Source organism: Branchiostoma floridae, chromosome 1 (assembly GCF_000003815.2).
Source record: "Branchiostoma floridae strain S238N-H82 chromosome 1, Bfl_VNyyK, whole genome shotgun sequence".
Lineage (NCBI taxonomy): Eukaryota > Metazoa > Chordata > Leptocardii > Amphioxiformes > Branchiostomatidae > Branchiostoma > Branchiostoma floridae.
Genome location: NC_049979.1, coordinates 34,838,587 through 34,859,190, shown reverse-complemented (window position 1 = coordinate 34,859,190; position 20,604 = coordinate 34,838,587). Strand labels below are relative to the sequence as shown.

At 44.9% G+C, this 20,604-nt stretch overlaps 3 protein-coding genes and 1 long non-coding RNA gene across 4 annotated transcripts in view; 2 read left to right on the top strand and 2 right to left on the bottom strand.

Moving 5' to 3' along the window:
- LOC118422184 (prolow-density lipoprotein receptor-related protein 1-like) overlaps positions 1-7,609 on the bottom strand; it is a 23,508-nt gene extending 15,899 nt beyond the window's left edge. The window contains exons 1-5 of the mRNA XM_035829703.1: positions 4,919-7,609; positions 3,466-4,397; positions 2,211-2,321; positions 547-663; positions 108-224 (exon numbers count right to left, since the gene is read on the bottom strand). Of these exons, the coding sequence (XP_035685596.1) occupies positions 108-224; positions 547-663; positions 2,211-2,321; positions 3,466-4,397; positions 4,919-5,127 (1,486 nt within the window). The 5' untranslated portion in view covers positions 5,128-7,609. The remainder of the gene's footprint in view (positions 1-107; positions 225-546; positions 664-2,210; positions 2,322-3,465; positions 4,398-4,918) is intronic.
- A 1,899-nt stretch (positions 7,610-9,508) lies between these two features.
- LOC118427092 (plasminogen-like) lies at positions 9,509-13,632 on the top strand. Its single transcript, XM_035836766.1, has 8 exons — positions 9,509-9,779; positions 9,976-10,071; positions 10,524-10,562; positions 10,699-10,794; positions 11,140-11,379; positions 11,744-11,807; positions 12,572-12,869; positions 13,316-13,632. The coding sequence occupies exons 1-7, from the start codon at positions 9,509-9,511 to the stop codon at positions 12,855-12,857; spliced, it is 1,092 nt and encodes a 363-aa protein (XP_035692659.1). The 3' UTR covers positions 12,858-12,869; positions 13,316-13,632.
- Positions 13,315-15,892, top strand: LOC118426990. Its single transcript, XM_035836656.1, has 2 exons — positions 13,315-13,369; positions 13,783-15,892. The coding sequence occupies exon 2, from the start codon at positions 13,883-13,885 to the stop codon at positions 15,890-15,892; it is 2,010 nt and encodes a 669-aa protein (XP_035692549.1). The 5' UTR covers positions 13,315-13,369; positions 13,783-13,882.
- A 3,112-nt stretch (positions 15,893-19,004) lies between these two features.
- On the bottom strand, positions 19,005-20,604 carry LOC118421522. Its single transcript, XR_004831844.1, has 2 exons — positions 20,294-20,604; positions 19,005-19,603 (listed from the first exon to the last, which is right to left on the bottom strand). It is a non-coding gene; the product is annotated as an uncharacterized LOC118421522 (long non-coding RNA).

The window sequence follows — 20,604 nt, the reverse complement described above, 5'->3', positions numbered from 1 at the left end:
GCCGCCTCGGAACTTAGAGTTTGCAGACTCGTCGTCCGATCGAATCGCGCCTAATGTGAGGGGGGTATAAAGAGACTGCCCAATAGCGTACATGTGAACTGCCCCACCTCCGGCTGTACAGTTGATCTCATCCTGCCCGTCCGAGCAGTCCCCCAGCCCGTCACAGGCGCGGTACTTCGGCAGGCATCTCCCGTCACACTCCAACTGCAGACCGCTGCACGGGACTGGAGGTAACCAAGTCAGTAGGTCAGCATCGAGGGAAACAAAGTTGCGTTTTCGAGACAAAGTTGATCATCTTAACTCTAGCGGCTGACGCGACCAATGCTGGCACGTCTCTTGTGGCTGACGCGACCAATGCTGACGCGCCTCTAGCGGCTGACGCGACCAATGCTGGCGCGGCTCTAGCGGCTGACGCGACCAATGCTGGCGCTGCAGGCTCAGCAGAATGGTTAAGGCATCGCGTGCAAAACTCGCGGAAGGTTGTGAACATATGAAGTACTGCAAACTAACCATGAACAGACAATATACATGCACATTAGAACCTACCGTGGCAGCTCTCTTCGTCCTCCCCAGAAGCACAGTCCTTGTCCCCGTCACACACCGAGGCGTTACTGATGCACTCACCATTATTACACTGCCACTGGCCCTTCTCCGCACACGACTCTGAAGATATGTAGACGGGAATGCAGATTGTTTGTTTGTTTATTTATTTATTCGCACACAAGTATTACATTAAAACACAAAACGAAAACAATGGATAAAACAGGTGCAGGGGGAGGGAAAAAGCTTGTGAAGCTTATACTTAGCCCTCCTCCTTTAAACTAAACAAAATTGATTATGATATATAATAATAAAGTAAAGTAATACATAGAATAATAATAAGACAATAAGGATAAACAAGTAATTAATGGTATGAATTAACAATGAATGATAAAGTTACGTAATATGTAGAAAATGATAATGATGCAATAAGGATAACCAAGTAATTAATGGTTTGACTTAACAATAAATAATAAATCAGCATAATACTTAGAAAATGTGCAATAAGGATAATCAAATAATGGAATGAATTAAGATAATATGATTAAAAAGAAAAAAATGTGGCTACTACAGGGGGCTCGGATGGATTAACAGATGGATTTTCAGATTAGAAAATGATGACATCTAACAGATTTAGATGTTATCATGCACAATCATTAAATTGGCGAATGAATCAATGAAAATGCTTTTCTCAATCAACACCGGCACCACTGCAAATATATTCAATATATGAAGCACACATTTTGAATGTCCTGAAAGTTGGTTACTGAGAGAGTCTCTGTCGTTGGTGCACCACGATACCTCTTTTTTTATTTTATTTTTTTTATACCTTTATCAACAACAAAGCATGTACAGTCAAACCTGTCTATAGCGGCCACTCAAGGGACTGGAGAAATATGGCCACTATAGACAGGTGGCCACTATAGAGAAAATGTTGATCAATTGACCATGAGCAAGCTACACATGATTTCAGTTCCTACTAATCTTTCTCACCAAGTAACATTGTCTCGATCGGTTAATTTACCGACAAAGTCTTGCACTTTAATGCTCAAGGAATACATACTTTTTTCTACTGCCAAAATGACCATGTCAGGAACTCCAAATCCTCGCAAAGTACAATTTCAAACTCGGTGCAGGGTGACATAAGGCTGCAGTATGGTTGCAATAGGCAGTGTTTTTGTATCAATGGGACCGGAAATCGTATGGCCGTGGCCGCGTTGGACAGGTGGCCGCTAAGCCTATTTCTTAATCATTACGAATCCAAGGGACCGACAAAAAGTGGCCACTATGGCCAGGTGGCTGCTATGCAAAGGGGGCCGCTAATACAGGTTTGACAGTACATCATATAGATAATAATAAAATACATGCACATCATACAAAGGTAAGATCAATGACTGTTCCACAACTAGAATAACTCGGTGCCTGCCATATGCTATCGTTAGACATTTTTACATCATTAATATGAAATTAGCTTTATACTTCACCCAGGGTTTGTGAATGGGAACGTTTACCAAAGGGATTATTTTGTTTTACGTATTATCAACTTCATGCTTTAATCCAAGAAATATCAGTGATTTTCAACCTTGCTTCAAAAATTTCTTAGTCTTCTACAATTTGAAAACACCACAAGTCACGAATAGTAACGATCCCAGGAATGTTTATGGACTCACGACACTCCAGCTCGTCCGACGCGTCGTCACAGTCGGGGACTCCGTCGCACACTCCCGATGTCGCCACACATCCGCTGCTATTTACACACTGGAACTCCACACTGGTGCAAACTGTACAATACAGAAAGCTTTTCACACATAACATACTGGTGCAAACTGTACAATACATAAGGCTTTTTTCACACATAACATACTGGTGCAAACTGTACTATACATAAAGCTTTTCACACATAACATACTGGTGCAAACTGTACAATACAGAAATCTTTTCACACATAACATACTGGTGCAAACTGTACAATACAGAAAGCTTTTTCACACATAACATACTGGTGCAAACTGTACTATACAGAAAGCTTTTTCACACATAACATACTGGTGCAAACTGTACAATACATAAAGCTTTTTCACACATAACATACTGGTGCAAACTGTACAATACATAAAGCTTTTTCACACATAACATACTGGTGCAAACTGTACAATACATAAAGCTTTTTCACACATAACATACTGGTGCAAACTGTACAATACATAAAGCTTTTTCACACATAACATACTGGTGCAAACTGTACAATACATAAAGCTTTTTCACACATAACATACTGGTGCAAACTGTACAATACATAAAGCTTTTTCACACATAACATACTGGTGCAAACTGTACAATACATAAAGCTTTTTCACACATAACATACTGGTGCAAACTGTACAATACATAAAGCTTTTTCACACATAACATACTGGTGCAAACTGTACTATACAGAAAGCTTTTTCACACATAACATACTGGTGCAAACTGTACAATACGGAAAGCTTTTTCACACATAACATACTGGTGCAAACTGTACAACATAGAAAGCTTGTTCATACAAAACACACTGGCACCACACCGACTTAATTTCATGGTTGACATCCTTTGGAGACCCCAAAACTAATTCGCGAGGGCGAAAAGAAGAAAAATCCAGCAAAAATTGCCGTGAAACCACAAACCTAAATATCCAGGCCATTCTTTCACAGGCTTGGTTTGCGTTATGATAGAAATGTTGGAAAACTATTCTACAGAATTTTTTTCTCTCAGTTGTCATATGGAAAATTCTATACCCCTTACTAGCGCTGGGGGTCGAACAAAAAAGGTAGGGTGGGTATCCGAAAGCACAACATATTTTATTTACGACCACTGCAGCAGCAGGACACAGTGACCTACTACTAAGTATGAGCGAGCGGAGAAGAACAACACATTTGGTGAACTTACCGCAGCCACTTTCATCCGACCCGTCGGGACAGTCCCCGACCCCATCGCAGCGCCTCGTGTCCGGGAGGCAGGGACCATCAGGTGCACAGAAGACACTGGGCAGGGGACAGGTGTCGGCTATGCAATACTTCTCATCTGAACCGTCTGGACAGGCTTCATTATCGTTACATAGCCACTGTACAGGAATACAGGCTCCGCTACTTTCACATCTGAAATCGTCGGGCCCAGGGCACTCTTGGCTCCAACAGTCTTTCTCATCGGATCCGTCGTCACAGTCTTCATACCCGTCACATTGACGCGATGCAGTGACGCATTCTCTACTACTCTCACACCTAATATAGCCGGAACGGGAACAGTTGTCGCTCTTGCAGCCCGCCTCGTCAGAGCCGTCCGGACAATCGTCAACGCCGTCACATTCCTTCCACCACCAAATACACGCTCCGCTGCTCACACATCGCATATTGTGGTTATATGGGCACTCTTGGATTCTGTCCCAGCAGTCAGCCTCGTCCGAGCCATCGGGACAATCCTGAGCACTGTCACATTGTCGGCTACGACTGACACAGGCTCCGCTGCTGTTACACCTGAACTGGTAACACTCCATACTCCAGCAGTCCTCCTCATCTGTGCCGTCTGGGCAGTTATCAACGCCGTCACATTGCTCCCACATAGTGAAACAGGCGTCACTACTGTTACACGTCCTTTCGGCACACTCTATACTCAAGCAGTCATTTTCGTCTGAGCCGTCTTCGCAATCTTCATACCCGTCACATTGCCAGTCTCCATTGATGCACCTTCCACTACTAGCACACTTGAAGTCGTCGGAGTAGGGGCAGTCTTCGCCCGAGCAGAGCTCATCTGAACCGTCTTCGCAATCCTCCTGCCCATCACATCGCCAATTTGGATCAATACAGGCTCCACTACTCACACACCTGAAGTCATGTTATGATACTTATATGTAAAGGTGCCATGTATGAAATGATATTATCTGGATACACTGATTTAATATTATGTTAATATGGTCTTATGATATAATGTGATATCTTTATTGCAAACTCATGCCCGAAGGCTAATTGCAAAAATACATGTATGAAAGTACGATGATAATGATACAATAACAAAGTGAACATTAAGTAAAATAGGAGTCATCAACTAGTGATACTTCTAATCTAAAATAAATGCTATTGGGTTTGAATTCTTTTCTGCATACAGGGTTTGATTTCTTTTCTGCATAATGTGTTACAATGTGATGATAAAATTATACTAAGTAATGCTTTGATAGCTAAAATGAATAACGAGAATAATGACATAATAATATTTATATGGGGTGATCTGTAACAATGTATACAATTTGGCTGTTAGACATATAGCTTTCTATTAAAAGGGAGGCTCTTCTTTGTTCTGTGTGTAACTTATTGAAAATACAATAAAAAAAATAAAATAAAATAAAAACCTGAAGTCGTCGGAGTAGGGGCACTCTACGCTCCAGCAGTCCTGCTCGTCGGAACCGTCTTCGCAATCATCCCACCCGTCACATTCCCACTCCGATGTGATACATCGTCCGTCACTCACACAGGAACACCCTTCACCCGTGCCGGCAACCTGAGAAGAGGCATGGTCGATGGACAGCAGGCAGACGAACAGAAGCAAGCCGACCGCCATGATCGACTTTTCGGGAGGAAACGTTGCTGTTATCCGGTGCACCGGACCTACATGTACCTGGCACAGTGTTGGGCTGCGTGTACAGGGCAGGGCACGCCTTGGTTTACGAGGGGCGCAGCTTAGATTCCTCGAGAACTGACTGGTACCGAATCGCCTGAACAGGTGTGCGTGCACAAGACAGGACAAGCCTAAATCTACGAGGGGGCGGAGCTTGGTCTATCTCTATCAAAGGTCAAGGAAAATACAATCTTAACGCATCAATCAGTTTAGTACTAATTTTACTTCGCCATTTCGTGAATACTCTGTGCAACAACCCCGTGAGTAAATGTCTGACCAGCTCTATTCCCCATAAAAATGTCCCTGTGGCTCAATCTATAGCATCCTCATAGTTGAAACTCTTGCCGCAAATACTTGTCAAGCCGAGTTCTGGCAAAGCGTGGATGAAAGTTCTACCACCGAAATCGTTCGACTGAATCAGCGCGGCAGATGGGTAGATGCGTCATGTGACGTGTACGACTGCCATTGGTTATCTTCAACATGTTATCGGGGTTATAGGTCATCAGAGTTGTTGACAGTTTCATGCCTGTCCCAGCTGATTAGTGCGCAAAGTTTCCAGGAAGTCATGAAGGTTTCCAGGAAGTCATGAAAGCGGACACCCCCATTCCTTTTCATTTAATACTGATTCCAACGGTGACATGAAAAGCGGCCTGCAGGCCGATTTGAGCTTCTCATGAATTAAGGTTCAAACATGCAGATGGATTGGGGCACGGGTAGCTCTGGAATGGTCCATTTTTGCACGGGATATTTTGGGAATGGTTATTTTTTGCACCAGGTGGGTTTCGGGTTGTCCAGTTCCCAGAGGTAATGTCTGGTTTTACATTTTGGGTTTGGGGATGCTGCTGGAATTTTTATAGTTTAGCTGGCCAAGCCGTCACACAAATACGAGGCCTTGAACACTTTTTTACCAGAAAAAACAACAACGAATATTTGATGGCACAGACACCCTGCGGTGACCACGTGATACCTGAATCTGCAATGAGAATTCCGCCCACCTAGTCTCGGCTAAACCCACCTGTGAAATCCAATCGCCAATCATCAGAACGCGCTTTATCAGCAACTGTAAAACGCCACTATGGAGCCTGCTATGGAGGTTACTATTATAGCCAGTTAATGACAACATTCGGCTGTGCACGCTATAGTCTATTCTGCACGACGGAACTGAACATTGCAGTCTTCATTAGTGGCGGTGCGGTTAGCTGTAAAACAGAAGCCAGACAACTTGCAGCAGAATCGGGAACCTGTGCCCCAACATGGCCTCGCTGGTGCTGCTGTGGGTTCTGTGCCGCTGGCTGTCAGGTGCACTCGCGCTTACGGGTGAGCAACTTGTCTCAAGACTTTCCACAGCATCTCAATAACATATATCAAATCTATTTTTCACTAGGCGATGGGGGGGGGGGGGTCATTATGATCCGTAAATAAACAGAAGTTTTCTTACAAATCAGCAGCTCTGTAAGTCGGGGACGGGCTTTAAGATAGGATGGTAAGCAAGATCAACAGGAAGACTTATTCCTAAGTTCTCTTCTCGGACTGGAATTGACTTATGTCGGGTGGCACTCTTCCTCTGTCACCCAAACCACAGACTTGAATTCACTTCAAGAACAACTTCAGTAAGAACAACTTCACTTCAAGAATAACTTCACCTCATGAATTTAGCAACTTCGTTAGTCCCTTCTCAGACCAAAATTAATCTGCTCCTTGTCACGCTGGCGTCACACCCTCGGTAAATGTGGGGGAAAGGTCGCAGAACTGTAAAATTGCCAGAGTTTTTAGCTTATCTTAGGCCTTAAAATCTTCGTTACTTTGCACGGGACTCAATAGACCAATCTGTAAATACCGCACAGTGATACAGACATTTCTAAGCTATGTAAAGCCGGCTTTATACATACCTCCGTGATACAGACATTTCCCGCTATGTAAAGCCGGCTTTATACATGCCTCCGTGATACAGACATTTCTAAGCTATGTAAAGCCGGCTTTATACATACCTCCGTGATACAGACATTTCCCGCTATGTAAAGCCGGCTTTATACATGCCTCCGTGATACAGACATTTCCCGCTATGTAAAGCCGGCTTTATACATACCTCCGTGATACAGACATTTCTAAGCTATGTAAAGCCGGCTTTATACATACCTCCGTGATACAGACATTTCCCGCTATGTAAAGCCGGCTTTATACATGCCTCCGTGATACAGACATTTCTAAGCTATGTAAAGCCGGCTTTATACATACCTCCGTGATACAGACATTTCCCGCTATGTAAAGCCGGCTTTATACATGCCTCCGTGATACAGACATTTCTAAGCTATGTAAAGCCGGCTTTATACATGCCTCCGTGATACAGACATTTCCCGCTGTGTAAAACCGCCTTTATACATGCCTCCGTGATACAGACATTTCCCGCTGTGTAAAACCGCCTTTATACATGCCTCCGTGATACAGACATTTCTAAGCTATGTAAAGCCGGCTTCATACATGCCTCCGTGATACAGACATTTCCCGCTGTGTAAAACCGCCTTTATACATGCCTCCGTGATACAGACATTTCCCGCTGTGTAAAACCGCCTTTATACATGCCTCCGTGATACAGACATTTCCCGCTGTGTAAAACCGCCTTTATACATGCCTCCGTGATACAGACATTTCCCGCTGTGTAAAACCGCCTTTATACATGCCTCCGTGATACAGACATTTCCCGCTGTGTAAAACCGCCTTTATACATGCCTCCGTGATACAGACATTTCCCGCTGTGTAAAACCGCCTTTATACATGCCTCCGTGATACAGACATTTCCCGCTGTGTAAAACCGCCTTTATACATGCCTCCGTGATACAGACATTTCCCGCTGTGTAAAACCGCCTTTATACACACCTCCGTAAAACATTAATGAAAGGCTTCTATTACCGACAGGCGGCTGGGTGGAGACCGACCCGACATGGGTGACACCGGACCAATGGAAGGGCGACGACGGAGTCCGACATGTCGCCGGGTACGTCTTGGACTCCAACTTCAAGACGACTTGGAGACGTGGAGATGATGAGGCCACCTGGCAGCTGACGTTTGACCTGCAGACGTCCATGACGCTGTCGCGGATCCGGATGTGGTACCAGGGTGAGGAGGAGAGCGGAGACATGGACGTCACGGTCAGGAGATGGACGGGAAGACGCTATACTGAAGTGGCGCACGTCAGCCATCCGTATAAAAGGGTGGACAAAATAAGTCTGAACGGAGTTGACCTGACCGGACTCCTCGCCACAGCACAGACTTGGCGCCTGCAGTTTCTGGATGGAGGGCGGAGGGAAATCAGCGAGATAGAGTTTCTCCAGGGTAAGTACTCACTATTACTTATGTACTGAAATGAAAGTTTATTTTCAAGTTCATGCCCAGAGGTACATGGTAGAAACATATGCATAGAAGACATACATGTGACAATGAACAGTGGTAAACATTATTGTAAAAAGGAGACTACTCGAATGCTGGTGTTGGCTACATCTAGACAGGTTGGGTTTCGTTTTTAAAAGCTGAGAAAGACAAAGGCCCAACTTTTTCAATAATTTGTCGGTTCTGTCATTTTCTCGTCCGTGAATGTGGTAAAGTTTGTGAATGGCATGTCTATATATAGCAACAGGGTAATGATAGCAGATCATAGAGAATCCCATAAATGCTTCTTAATCAAATCGTCACTGTCAAAAGATTTCACGAAGGATGATATGTGGAAACCATAATGCATACCACATGTTTACAATATAAAAATAGTCTTGTGTTCTTACTTTGGAAAGTTAATGGACATATTTGTAGTATATAGAAAAGCAATTCTGCTTTATTTTAAATCATGTGATATAACCAGTATTTTGCAATTTTGGTCTAATATGTTCTCAGCTATATCAGCCGGTCCAGGAGAAATTGAAAACAAACGAGATACCAAAACATATACCCTGCCTTTACAGGCATTCTCACAGCGACAGTAATCAATCTTTAATGAGGCAAATCTATATTTAGTAGTGTAGGTACCCATTTACAAACATTGGTTGGAATTCCAAAACGTCGTCTGCAGCAATCGTAGCTTCTTACAAGATCTGAAACACAGAAATTCTGCTGCAGTACCACAGAAAGGCGCTAGAAGGCCCATTATCTAACTTGACCTTTGTTTTCACATCAACCCACCTACCAAATATGAAGATGCACCTATGGCTTCATAAGTTATGTTGTTTACAAACAAACAAACAAACGAACAAACAAACGAACAAACAAACGAACAAACAAACGAACGAACAAACAAACGAACAAACAAACGAACAAACAAAAATACATAGCAGTTTTAATGGTAGAAGATACGGTACACGTTATCGAACTTGACCTTAGTCTCCTCGATTGCAAACCACCTACCGAATATCATGAAGGTCCATCGACAGCTTGGAGCGGCCCAAAACGTAACATTCCTGTGATTAAAACAGACCCTGTATCTCCTTCTGTTCGCCCAGCTTGTTCCGGGCTGGACAGGACGGTCTGTACGGACGGGGACTGTGACGTGCACGAGGTGATCTGTGACGGGATAGTGGACTGTGACGACGGAAGCGATGAAGAAAACTGCGGTAAGGCACGAACCAAACAGACAAAAGTTGTAACAGAAGAGTCTAGAAATGAACAAACTTTAGCACAGGCCAGTTCTGTGCATTACATGTTGTGAGATGTGTCTTCATCTTTTGTCTACCAGCTGCATTCTACGCGCATGAACTTGAGTGCATATTTTTACACTTTTCCGACGACTTTCTGTCTTCTTTACTCTAGACGATGAGATGTGTCCGAACGGAGCCACCATCAGTAAGGCACTCGTGTGTGACGGAAATGACGACTGTGGAGACAACACAGACGAGCAGAACTGCTGTGAGTATGGACACACAGAACTAACATGTCTCCTTTTCTTTCCTCCTTTTCTCCTTACCTGTAAATCTGTTGTTTAATGAATAAAACTCTGATTTTCTTGAGTTGGACCTTTGAAATTGCCAGGTAGTCTTTCTATGATCGACTTTCCAAATTACGATGCTAGCTTTTATGACTTGGTAGAAATTTTATATTACCACCCCAATGCCTTCATTGGTAACATGTTTGCTCTTGCTACAAACCTACTGCAGCTGTTGCAAATGAGACAAAGATGGCTGAATGCGCGGTTATATCTGTTGTTTAAAATGTGCTTTGTATCTGTTTTCATGCTTGTACAAAATTATTGCCCTGTCTTTATATCCACTAACTTGTTTATCTTTCAACATAAAAGATGGGCAAACAGTATAATATTCACGGCCATGCAGGTTTGATGTTTCTACTTCTGTTTGCTACAGGCGAGCGGCAGGGCAGGGTGGACTGCAGCAGCGGAGAAGGTAAGTATTTACTCCCACTGCAAAGCTGATTCTTTTTATTTACTACAAATTTACAACAAAACAAGACTCTAAGAGCCTCTCAGGCGTTTTGGGTTTCTGTATTGGACTGTGATGGCGGATATTTTCTGCCCCTCAGGTGCCTCTGCCTGTGACAATGGCGCCCTGTTCCACCCGGCTACTCGCTGTAACGGTAGAGACGACTGTGGGGACAACAGTGACGAGAGGAACTGTGGTGAGTTCTGCACACACAGTATTTACTGACAACCTCTTCAAATTGTACACAGAACTGATCATGAATTATTCACAGTGGCCTCTAACGATACAAGGATAAGTTCCTGCAGAATATTTAGGAGCTAAACATAAAATCGTCAGTTGCTTGCAATAATCTTATTCATCTCATGTTTCCATCAAGCTATAGGCTGGTACTTTTACTTAGTTTAGCTGTCTCATGTGTAGGGCTATAGTTGTGAGTTAAAGTTTACCACAATCGACCACGTCCAGAATTTCTGTGCCTGCTGTTAGGAATGTAGAGTCCTTTCGTGCACAACGTTTACGATGTAACGTTTTATGTCCGCAGACTGTTACTATCTACATGACAGAGGGGCGAGCTACAGGGGGATTGCAAACCGGAGCGACACCTGTCAGTTCTGGACATCTCAGTACCCCCACCCCCATAACCACACTCCCCAGGCCCACCCACGGGCAGGGCTGGAGCGGAACTACTGCCGGAACCCGGACGGGAAGGACAGGCCGTGGTGCTACACAAACAACCCGCTCATCAGGTGGATGTACTGCGAGGAGGTCTTCGCCTGTGACGGTAACTTCAACTTTTGTGCGCTGTTTAAAGATCATGCTCCTACAAACACAAGCTTGAATGATGATATGTATCAACATTTATCTAAATTTTTGACACATTGTTAAACTCATTGTAACTCTAAGGCTCTATCGCTACATCTATAGTCTACTCTCCACGTTGACGAAGCTAGCTGCTCCTAAGATAGGCGTTTTTTTGTCATTTATGATCCTTAATTTTGAAGACTTATTGTTCCCCCTAAATTTGTCCAAAGTTGAAGACTTTTGGTTCATCCTAGGGATGGATGGATTGTGGGGACATTTCTTAATGGTCAAAATATCTTATCCGGTTTTTGTATCTTCTGCCCTGACGTGGTTTTCTGTTTCAGCTCCACCGACTCGGTGCTTCTACGCAGCGGATAGGGGGAGGAGCTATGCGGGACAGATCAACAGGTGAGCGGATAGGGGGAGGAGCTATGCAGGACAGATTAACAGGTGAGCGGATAGGGGGAGGAGCTATGCGGGACAGATTAACAGGTGAGCGGATAGGGGGAGGAGCTATGCGGGACAGATCAACAGGTGAGCGGATAGGGGGAGGAGCTATGCGGGACAGATTAACAGGTGAGCGGATAGGGGGAGGAGCTATGCGGGACAGATTAACAGGTGAGCGGATAGGGGGAGGAGCTATGCGGGACAGATTAACAGGTGAGCGGATAGGGGGAGGAGCTATGCGGGACAGATTAACAGGTGAGCGGACATGGGGAGGAGCTATGCGGGACAGATTAACAGGTGAGCGGATAGGGGGAGGAGCTATGCGGGACAGATTAACAGGTGGGGTTAGCTGGAAAGCTTAGTAACCTACAAAGTACTGAGAATAGAAGAAGAACGACAAATGTACATTCATTCATTCATTTCCAGCCATCCCCACGGTGTGTCAGAGATGGGACTCCCAGTCCCCCACACACTACAGTCTCTTTACACGTTTATATACCGTATATCTGTACAGGGCAGGAGACCGAGTGTGTCAGAGATGGGACTCCCAGTCCCCCCACAGCCATCCCCACACGACACACCACAGGCTCTTTACACGTTTAAATACCGTATATCTGTACAGGGCAGGAGACCGAGTGCGTCAGAGATGGGACTCCCAGTCCCCCCACAGCCATCCCCACACACCACAGGCTCTTTACACGTTTATATACCATATATCTGTACAGGGCAGGAGACCGGGTGTGTCAGAGATGGGACTCCCAGTCCCCCCATAGCCATCCCCACACACCACAGGCTCTTAACACATTTAACACCATACCGTATGTCTGTACAGGGCAGGAGACCGGGTGTGTCAGAGATGGGACTCCCAGTCCCCCCACAGTCATCCCCACACACCACAGGCTCATCCTGATGCAGGCCTGGAGGAGAACTTCTGTCGTAACCCTGACAACAAGCAGCGGCCCTGGTGCTACACCACGGACGGGACCCAAAGTTGGGACTACTGCAATGTGATGGAATGTGCTGGTTAGTAAATCTAAAGTTATGATTTATTCTCGGTACTCAAATTTTACTTACAGATATGTAAAAATACATCTTGAATGCCCAAACTTCGTGATCCGAAAGAACGACCCAAACAGAATTCGTCTCTTTCGTCGAATGATCTAGCCTGGTAGCCTAACCTATTATAGGCGCCTTGTCCCGTAATACTCTGTATGTGTAAGAAGAAGAAAGACTCAGTAGCTTTAAAAGGTTTGTATACCAGACTAGAAAGATCGTAGAAGAGCTTTTTCCTCGTGGAAGATTTTCCTTGTGATGAACTCGGTTATAAGTTGTACCATACCCAGTGGTGTAGAAAGATATCTTGACTTAACTGCAAAGTATGCATCAACAATCATCTGAAACGTAAGGTTAAAAAAACAGTCAAGTTGTTCTGTACCGACAGCCATTTATTCGCTCATTTGTTTTCCCAGATCCTCTGTCACTGGATTTTATCGGCCAGGGCTGCAAAGAAGCCTATACCTGTGGTGAGTTTCCTTTCGGCAAAGGTAGACTGTGTTATTGTGACAACGACTGCAGCTTTTTCGGTGACTGTTGTCAGGACTACGAGTAAGTAGACCTCAATTTTCCTGACAGGCTTCCAGCACTCGTTTATTACTAGTGGTCGGCCTGAATGACCAGCACGCATCTCTTTATGAAGACATGCATATACTAACAATAAAGCATGTCAGAGTTGCTGGTTACCATGGTGATAGAGCCAAACATGGCTCTGAATGGTTTCCATGGTGACAGAGAATCCTGACCTCGTGTTGATATCCCTTTGCAAAACATATGAAAACACACATGGTATTTCTTCAAGAAGATGAATAACTTTACAGAATTGTAGTTTTTCGTAGCGTGACTAACTCAGTAACTGTTGACTTCATTACACCCGCTACAGAGAAGACAGCTTTGCTGCAGCGCCCCCTGACTACCACCAGCTGAAGTGGAGCTGTGTGTCCGGATTTGTGAATTCTCTGACCGTTAGGAGGTCCTATTGGATGGTTGGCGACTGCCCTGACGACTGGACGGATGACGTCACCAGGGATCAGTGCGTGAAACAGGCGGATCCCTTCAACCCGGGTGATCTGGTTTACCGGATGCCCGTGGTACATACTTCTACGCTTGTGGGGTCTGGATTACTTGTGAATGGAGCCCCCTACAGAAACATATTCTGTGCAATGTGTAACAACGCGTCTTTAACAGACGTAACCTTATGGGATTCCGAAGTGGAGTGTTCAGGACTGCTTAATCTGTCCTCACACACCCATGTAGGTTCACAGGCCTACAATAGCATCACTGATAGTTCGGAAGATTGCACTGGAACGAACAAAGTAATGTTCATCCCTTCAGGAGACTCATATGATAGACGATGTGTCCAGTCTGATATTTCCCACGAGACTTGTAACATTACTGCCTGTAGGTCCTATAGTTATCCAATAGGCATCGGACATAAGATTTACAGAAATATCCACTGTGCTCTTTGCGAAGGACTCTCTCTAACGGCAACCACACACTTATGGTGTAATAACACTCGGGATAGCGACAGCGGTCAGAGTATCGACTGCAAACACTCACACTGTCCAGACAGATTCTCACTAACTAACCTGTTCAACTTTAATGCCTATGGGGGTGGTGGAAACAGTCCCAATCAGTGCCCCGCCGGTACTGTATATGATCCCTTCACAGACACATGCAGGCTCCTCTCGTCCTCCCGTAGAACTCACGGCTCATCAAACAAAACTATCCCCGCACAAAACTGCAGCGAACCCGCTTTGACGTTCACAGCTGAAGAGTTCCGTGTCCTTCCCAATGGCAGCGTCCACCTGCTGAGTTCTAACGTGTCCTGCCCACCTGAGCAGGTGGCCATTCTGAACACAACAGCTTCGATCTGCGGGGAGTGCATACTGCCGCACTTCACGACTACCAGCAGGGACCCATACCAGGGCTGGTTAACCCTGGGGCTTGTCACAGTGTCTGCCGTAGCCGTGGTTGTCTGCGCGGTCTACTCTGTCCGGTCTGGCCAGTGGGAAAGAGTCGCGGAAAAGCTGAAGGTTCAGATGATGGCATGCACGGCATTTGCTGAAGCCATGTTTGTGGTTCGTGTGTGGGTCCCTCTCGGAGTGGGCTGTACAGTGTTCGCCATACTTCTGCACTACCTCCTGCTGACCATCTTCACATCCATGAACGCGCTTGCTATTGATCTCTTTCTTACGTTTGGTGACGGTTTAGAAAGAGTCCAACTGTACCAGTACCGCTTGTATACCTGTCTGATGCCGGTGCCTGTAGTAGTACTGACAGTGATCGTGGAGTTCGGCAGTTCTGTCAGGGTGGGGTACGGAGAGAACTGTTGGATCGGCAATCCGACTGCCAGTCTGGTGGCTTTCGGAGTTCCTGTCCTCTGTGCCTTTCTGGTTAATGCCGTCTTGGTCACTTTTGTCTTGCTGGCCATACGGAAGTCGTTTAAGATAGCAGACGCTGCACTGACGCGCTCAAACAGTACCAAGGCCTGGGTCTACGTGCGGTTCTCCTATCTGATGGGGTTCACTTGGCTTCTCGGCTTCATCTATCCTTACGTCAACAGCAGAGCTGTCGAGTACTTCTTCATCGTGCTGAACGCTTCTCAGGGCCTTCTACTGGCCATGATACTGACAATAACGTCAAAGATGTTGAAGAAATGGAGGTCTGCGATCAGAGCACGCTTGGGTCTGGCCGAACCAGATCAGGACAGTGGACGAACCACCACCACTGGTACCAGCCGGTCGACCATCAAAGGGAGCACTAAGATGACAGCTGCTAGAACCGACTCAGCTACAGACGTAGCCATGACAACTCCCACTGATGTCGAGGAGAACAAGACGCGACTTCAGCCAGGGAAAGGACGAACCTCCACAGCCAGGGCCCGGCGGGTCATCGGAGGTCGAACCGTCTCCGCTGGCAGGCGGCAGAGCATCGGGGGTGAAAGGCAGGTGGAGCCGGCTCTACTGAGGAAATCCCCATGGCAACTTTAGCTGCTGTGCACGTCGATGAGAACACCGCAGGTGAGACAGAGGTAAAGGAAGATGGAACCGGCTCTACTGAGGAAATCCCCATGGCAACTGTTGCAGTTGTAAGGGAGAACAATGCACGCGCTCATTGCGATGAGCCTCAACAGGACAGACCTGGAGGAACCGCATCTGCAAGCAGCCAGCAGACCGCCGCAAGTGAAGCCGGGGCAGTGGTAGGTGGAGCCGACCCTACTGCAGACATACGGTCTGCCACCGATGTGGAGGAGACCACGGCATGCTCTTCTCTTCCTGAAGCTCACCAGAACAACGGAGGAACCGCCACTGTTACCAACCAGCAAACTACCGCAGGTCCAACCAGCAAACGACTGCAGGTGAAGATGGAACAGTCAAACCCATGGAAAATGTCGCCGATTTGGAGGAGACCAGGGCACACCCTCCTCTGGCTGAAGCTCACAAAGAAGGTACCGCCACTGTCAACAACCAGCAAACCACTGCAGAGGAAAATGGTGCAGCAGCCAGTGGAGCCGTTTCCATGACAACCTTGGCTGATGTGGAGGAGAACTAATCTCCAAATGGATCTACCGGTGGGAAAACAGTATCCAGGTGGACACTGTTTTAGCACATTGATCTGCTTGGAGATTACAGAAGACCAAGGCTAAAGGGAGTCGTTCTGCGAGCGTTCCAGAATAAACACACACTGGCACAAACACAAACTCACAGATAGACAGACACTCACACACATACATACATACACAGACGAGCCCAAACAATGCCCCCCTCCCTTGAGCCCGCGGTTGTTGCATGACCAATTCCTATGACTCTCTTTGATCTGACGGTTGTCTCGAAGAACATACCGATACCTTTAGCCTCCCCTTGCCTTTAGCTTTCCCTACATACAGACAGCAGCCAGTACTATTAGCTAAACTTTCAGTGACTCGGTGACTTGTGAATGCCATTCACTGCCATTTTAGTGTTGGATATGTCACGCTATTATTTATTTTTCCCCTCTCTCTGTCCGTATTTCAGTGACGTGAGTTGTTGTGATTCGGAATCTTTGTAGATTGCTTTGCATGCTAGACATATATAGGAATATTTGGATACAACACGGAATATTTGGATGCAGCCAAATAAACCCCTTAGTGACTATTCGTGAGCAGCAAGGTGGAAATTGTGAAATGATTGAGACAAGTAAGTCCAAGTGCTTTTGTATATGGATATCATACTCTATGGAGCTAGGTTCTTGATGGTTTTTAACATTAAGAGAAGCATTAGTCGTGCTGCGAACGTTCCAGAGGGAACACACACTGGCAAAGACACAAACTCACAGACAGACAGACACGCACAAACATACATGCACAGACGAGCTCCCTCCCTGCCATGAGAGCGAGAGAAGCATTAGTATGTATGTGTATGTATGTATCATATAGTCAGAGTAAAGAGAAAACACTGTCAATTTTGTACAAGCACGTAAGGTAAAGGGTGTATTTGTGGTAGTCGGAGATGTCGTCATGAAGCTGTACATGTAAATGTTACAAAAACATGTACCTTATATAAACAAGATATTTGGTTTGCAAGAAACAGAGTAATAGTATACTATTTTATATCATTGATACAAACTTGTGATTTTTTTTTCAAATCATTTAAAAATCCGCTGATTATAAACTTAAATCCCAGCTTCTACTAATGACAACTGAAAAATGCCCATAAAAACTGTCTTCATGCAGCAAACCTGCTTTATGTAACGTAAATACTAATATTCGTCTGTGTGGGAAATGTGAGCATGATTAATGTCATGGTATTTGGCAACCAGAAAGAACATATGAAAAAAAAATGTTGACATTTCCAAATTTGAAAGAATGCAATCATATGGTGATTTACTCTATTCAAATGACTGTGAATAGTGCGGTACAGGGGTATCAATGGAAAATTTGTTTATAATGTATATAACGTAACAGGAATTCAATACAATTAAGAACGCCTTTCTTATTGGAAGGTTGAGTGTTAAATGTAATTTAACATGCATGTTCTTGTTCTCTATGGTGAGCCAAATGGCCATCCACTATAGAAAATAATATCGCACTTCGTAGGAAAAGTATAATTCATCAACGTTGTGCAAGAGTTAATCTATTTATTTGTTTATTAAATTCTCCAAAATACAATGGAAGGTATGTTGGAACAGGTGTTTCTTGTTAAGGGCATTGCTTCTTGTTGGAAAAAAACTTCTTCGTGAAGAATAAACTGGCGATGCATGATGCCACATTGGTTTGACGTTCTTGTATTTCTAGTGTACCTTAAGTGAGACAGAAGTATAGGTATTCAGACCGCATCCTAACGTGCTAGCATCGCAGGCACACACAGACCGACTTCTCACACATGAAAAACTATGTCACATTGGCACAAACACGGGGACTTGTAGGCCCACCAATGCAGTTTCGTAGAAAACATATAAGTCAAAGGCTGTCAAAAGTCGCCTACCTGGGGTTTAGTCAGTGGAAAACTCACATTGGCAGCGAAGTCCGACTTCTACCGGCTAGAAAGTGTCTATCATATTCATATTCATTCAAAGGTCAACACCGCAGCAGAACGAACTCAGCAGAACGAACTCTAGTGACTTTTGGCCTCTCTGGGAGGACATGGAAACGCATCTTCTAGACTGTCCAGGACACCCCAAACATCACTAAATCTTGTTTTCTATTTACAAAATGAAATAGCCAAAACCCTTACCTGTAATTTCCAGCTCAAAAATGCCAGCATTTCACAAGGAAAAGGTTTCTTTCAACAAACCAAGTTCTGGCATAGTATTCCACCCAATACACATGCCTAACTGTAGACTCTGGCATGTAGAAGGATTTGTGGAGATCCCAATAAAACATACATACAAACAAACAAACAAACAAACAAACTTGTAGAACACTTCGGAAAACTGTTCACTTTGCAAAAAGATCTTATTCATACAAACATAGCGAATACACAGTCTTAGTGAAACTTTATAAGAGCAAGAAAATTGTATAGATGCCGTCAGCATCGAATGACGCCTTATTTTAAAAAAAAAGGGACAATAGCTTTGTCTCCTTACGGCAATGGTCAACATACCGAAAATGATAGTTTTTTTATATATGAGTTCTATGGCAAAATATCAAACATGCCGTCAGTAGGCACATGTTTGCGTCTTAGTTCAATACGATGTCATCCTTAAAATTTAACGCCAATTCACCTTTATCCGTTGGGTAACCTATATCCGTTGCTTTAAAAAACTGGGTATTTGGGGATATCACGTCGACGGACGCTGGTTTCAAATTGCATTGTTTTCAGTACATTGCAGTTTAAAACTTCACCCGTCGGCTCGAAAAACAACGGATATTGGTTACCCCGCGGATAAAGATGATCTAGCGTGGTGCTTGCTGCTGCCTGACTCTGAAACGATTCACAAACGAACTCGTCAGTTTCCGCTGACGCTCGTCGCTAGTCGTAAACCAGTTCGGCAGTTTTCGTCAAAGTCCGTGAAGCCGGTCGGGAAACATGATTCGGGACGCTTCGGGAATGGTCGTTAAAGTTCTTCGTGCGTTTTCGGGCCGGAAAACTCCGAGTGGGAGATGAAGCCGTCGCGATCTCGGTCCTCGTGCTGGAAGATTTCCCACAATACCTCAGTCATGTTCTTCCCGTCGGGGATCTCAAGACCGTCCGCCACGAGCGCGTCTTCACGTAGTCTTGAACCTTTAAGGGAGAAAACCAAGACGATAGGTAAGGACAAATAAGAAGAAAAAAAAATAGGTGGACTTTCCTCACTTCACCAGGTGAAAAAATAGGTAAGTACGTAAAAATGGGCATCTGACTTCGGCCGGGGAGGTAAAAGAAAATGCTTCCTTTACGCCCTGTCTGCACTGTGTATGTGGTACCGTTAATATAAGTTACTAACTTGAGTGCAGTGCCACATTGTCCTCGTCTGTCCAACTCCAAAAGCAAATAAACAAAGAATAGTTGGAAAATAATGATTGTTTATTGTTTGTTATACTTCCCATTGCAAAATGGAGGGTGAGACAAAACAGGTGACGGGTCACCTCTACAAGCTGTGTCCTGCTACCATCTCTTATTCACCATACTGTACATGTCCTTCTCTATTACTTCATGACAACATGGTTCCGAAATTTGCATACTTTTTTTCAAGGTAAAACAGGCAAGAAAAGCACGTCAATGACAAAACAGTGAAATCACTATAACCAGTATTTTCGAGGGTTCAAATGTAAGAAAACACATCTAAACACGATGGTATTAAGAAAGAAGGAACGTTATCACTGTACATCGAAGGTTATCAAACGAAAGAAGAATTTTTTTTACAACTGCCCATAGATTATGCCGTTCTAATTACAGAACGTCCTCCTTCCCGTGTCTTTCTACAAGGCTTACCTCCACAACAGAAAGCAGCTTATCGCCATCCTTATCGATCTCCGCAAATGCGTCAGGAGCGGGGGGTGAGTCCAGTATATCCAACAGTTCGATGTTGAAGACCAGTGGCGACTCGTCCAACTGTTTGCCTTGAATAAAGAAAGATGAAGAAAAAGTGTCAGATTCGCGGAAAACAAAACGCCCTGAACATGCAGCTCTATTTCTGTACACTAGGTGGCGCGCGTAAGCAGTGCGGCCAGCGACCTGCACGTGGCAGACATTGTCATGCAGTTTTATTTTTGAACGCCAGGTGGCGCGCGTAAGCAGTGCGG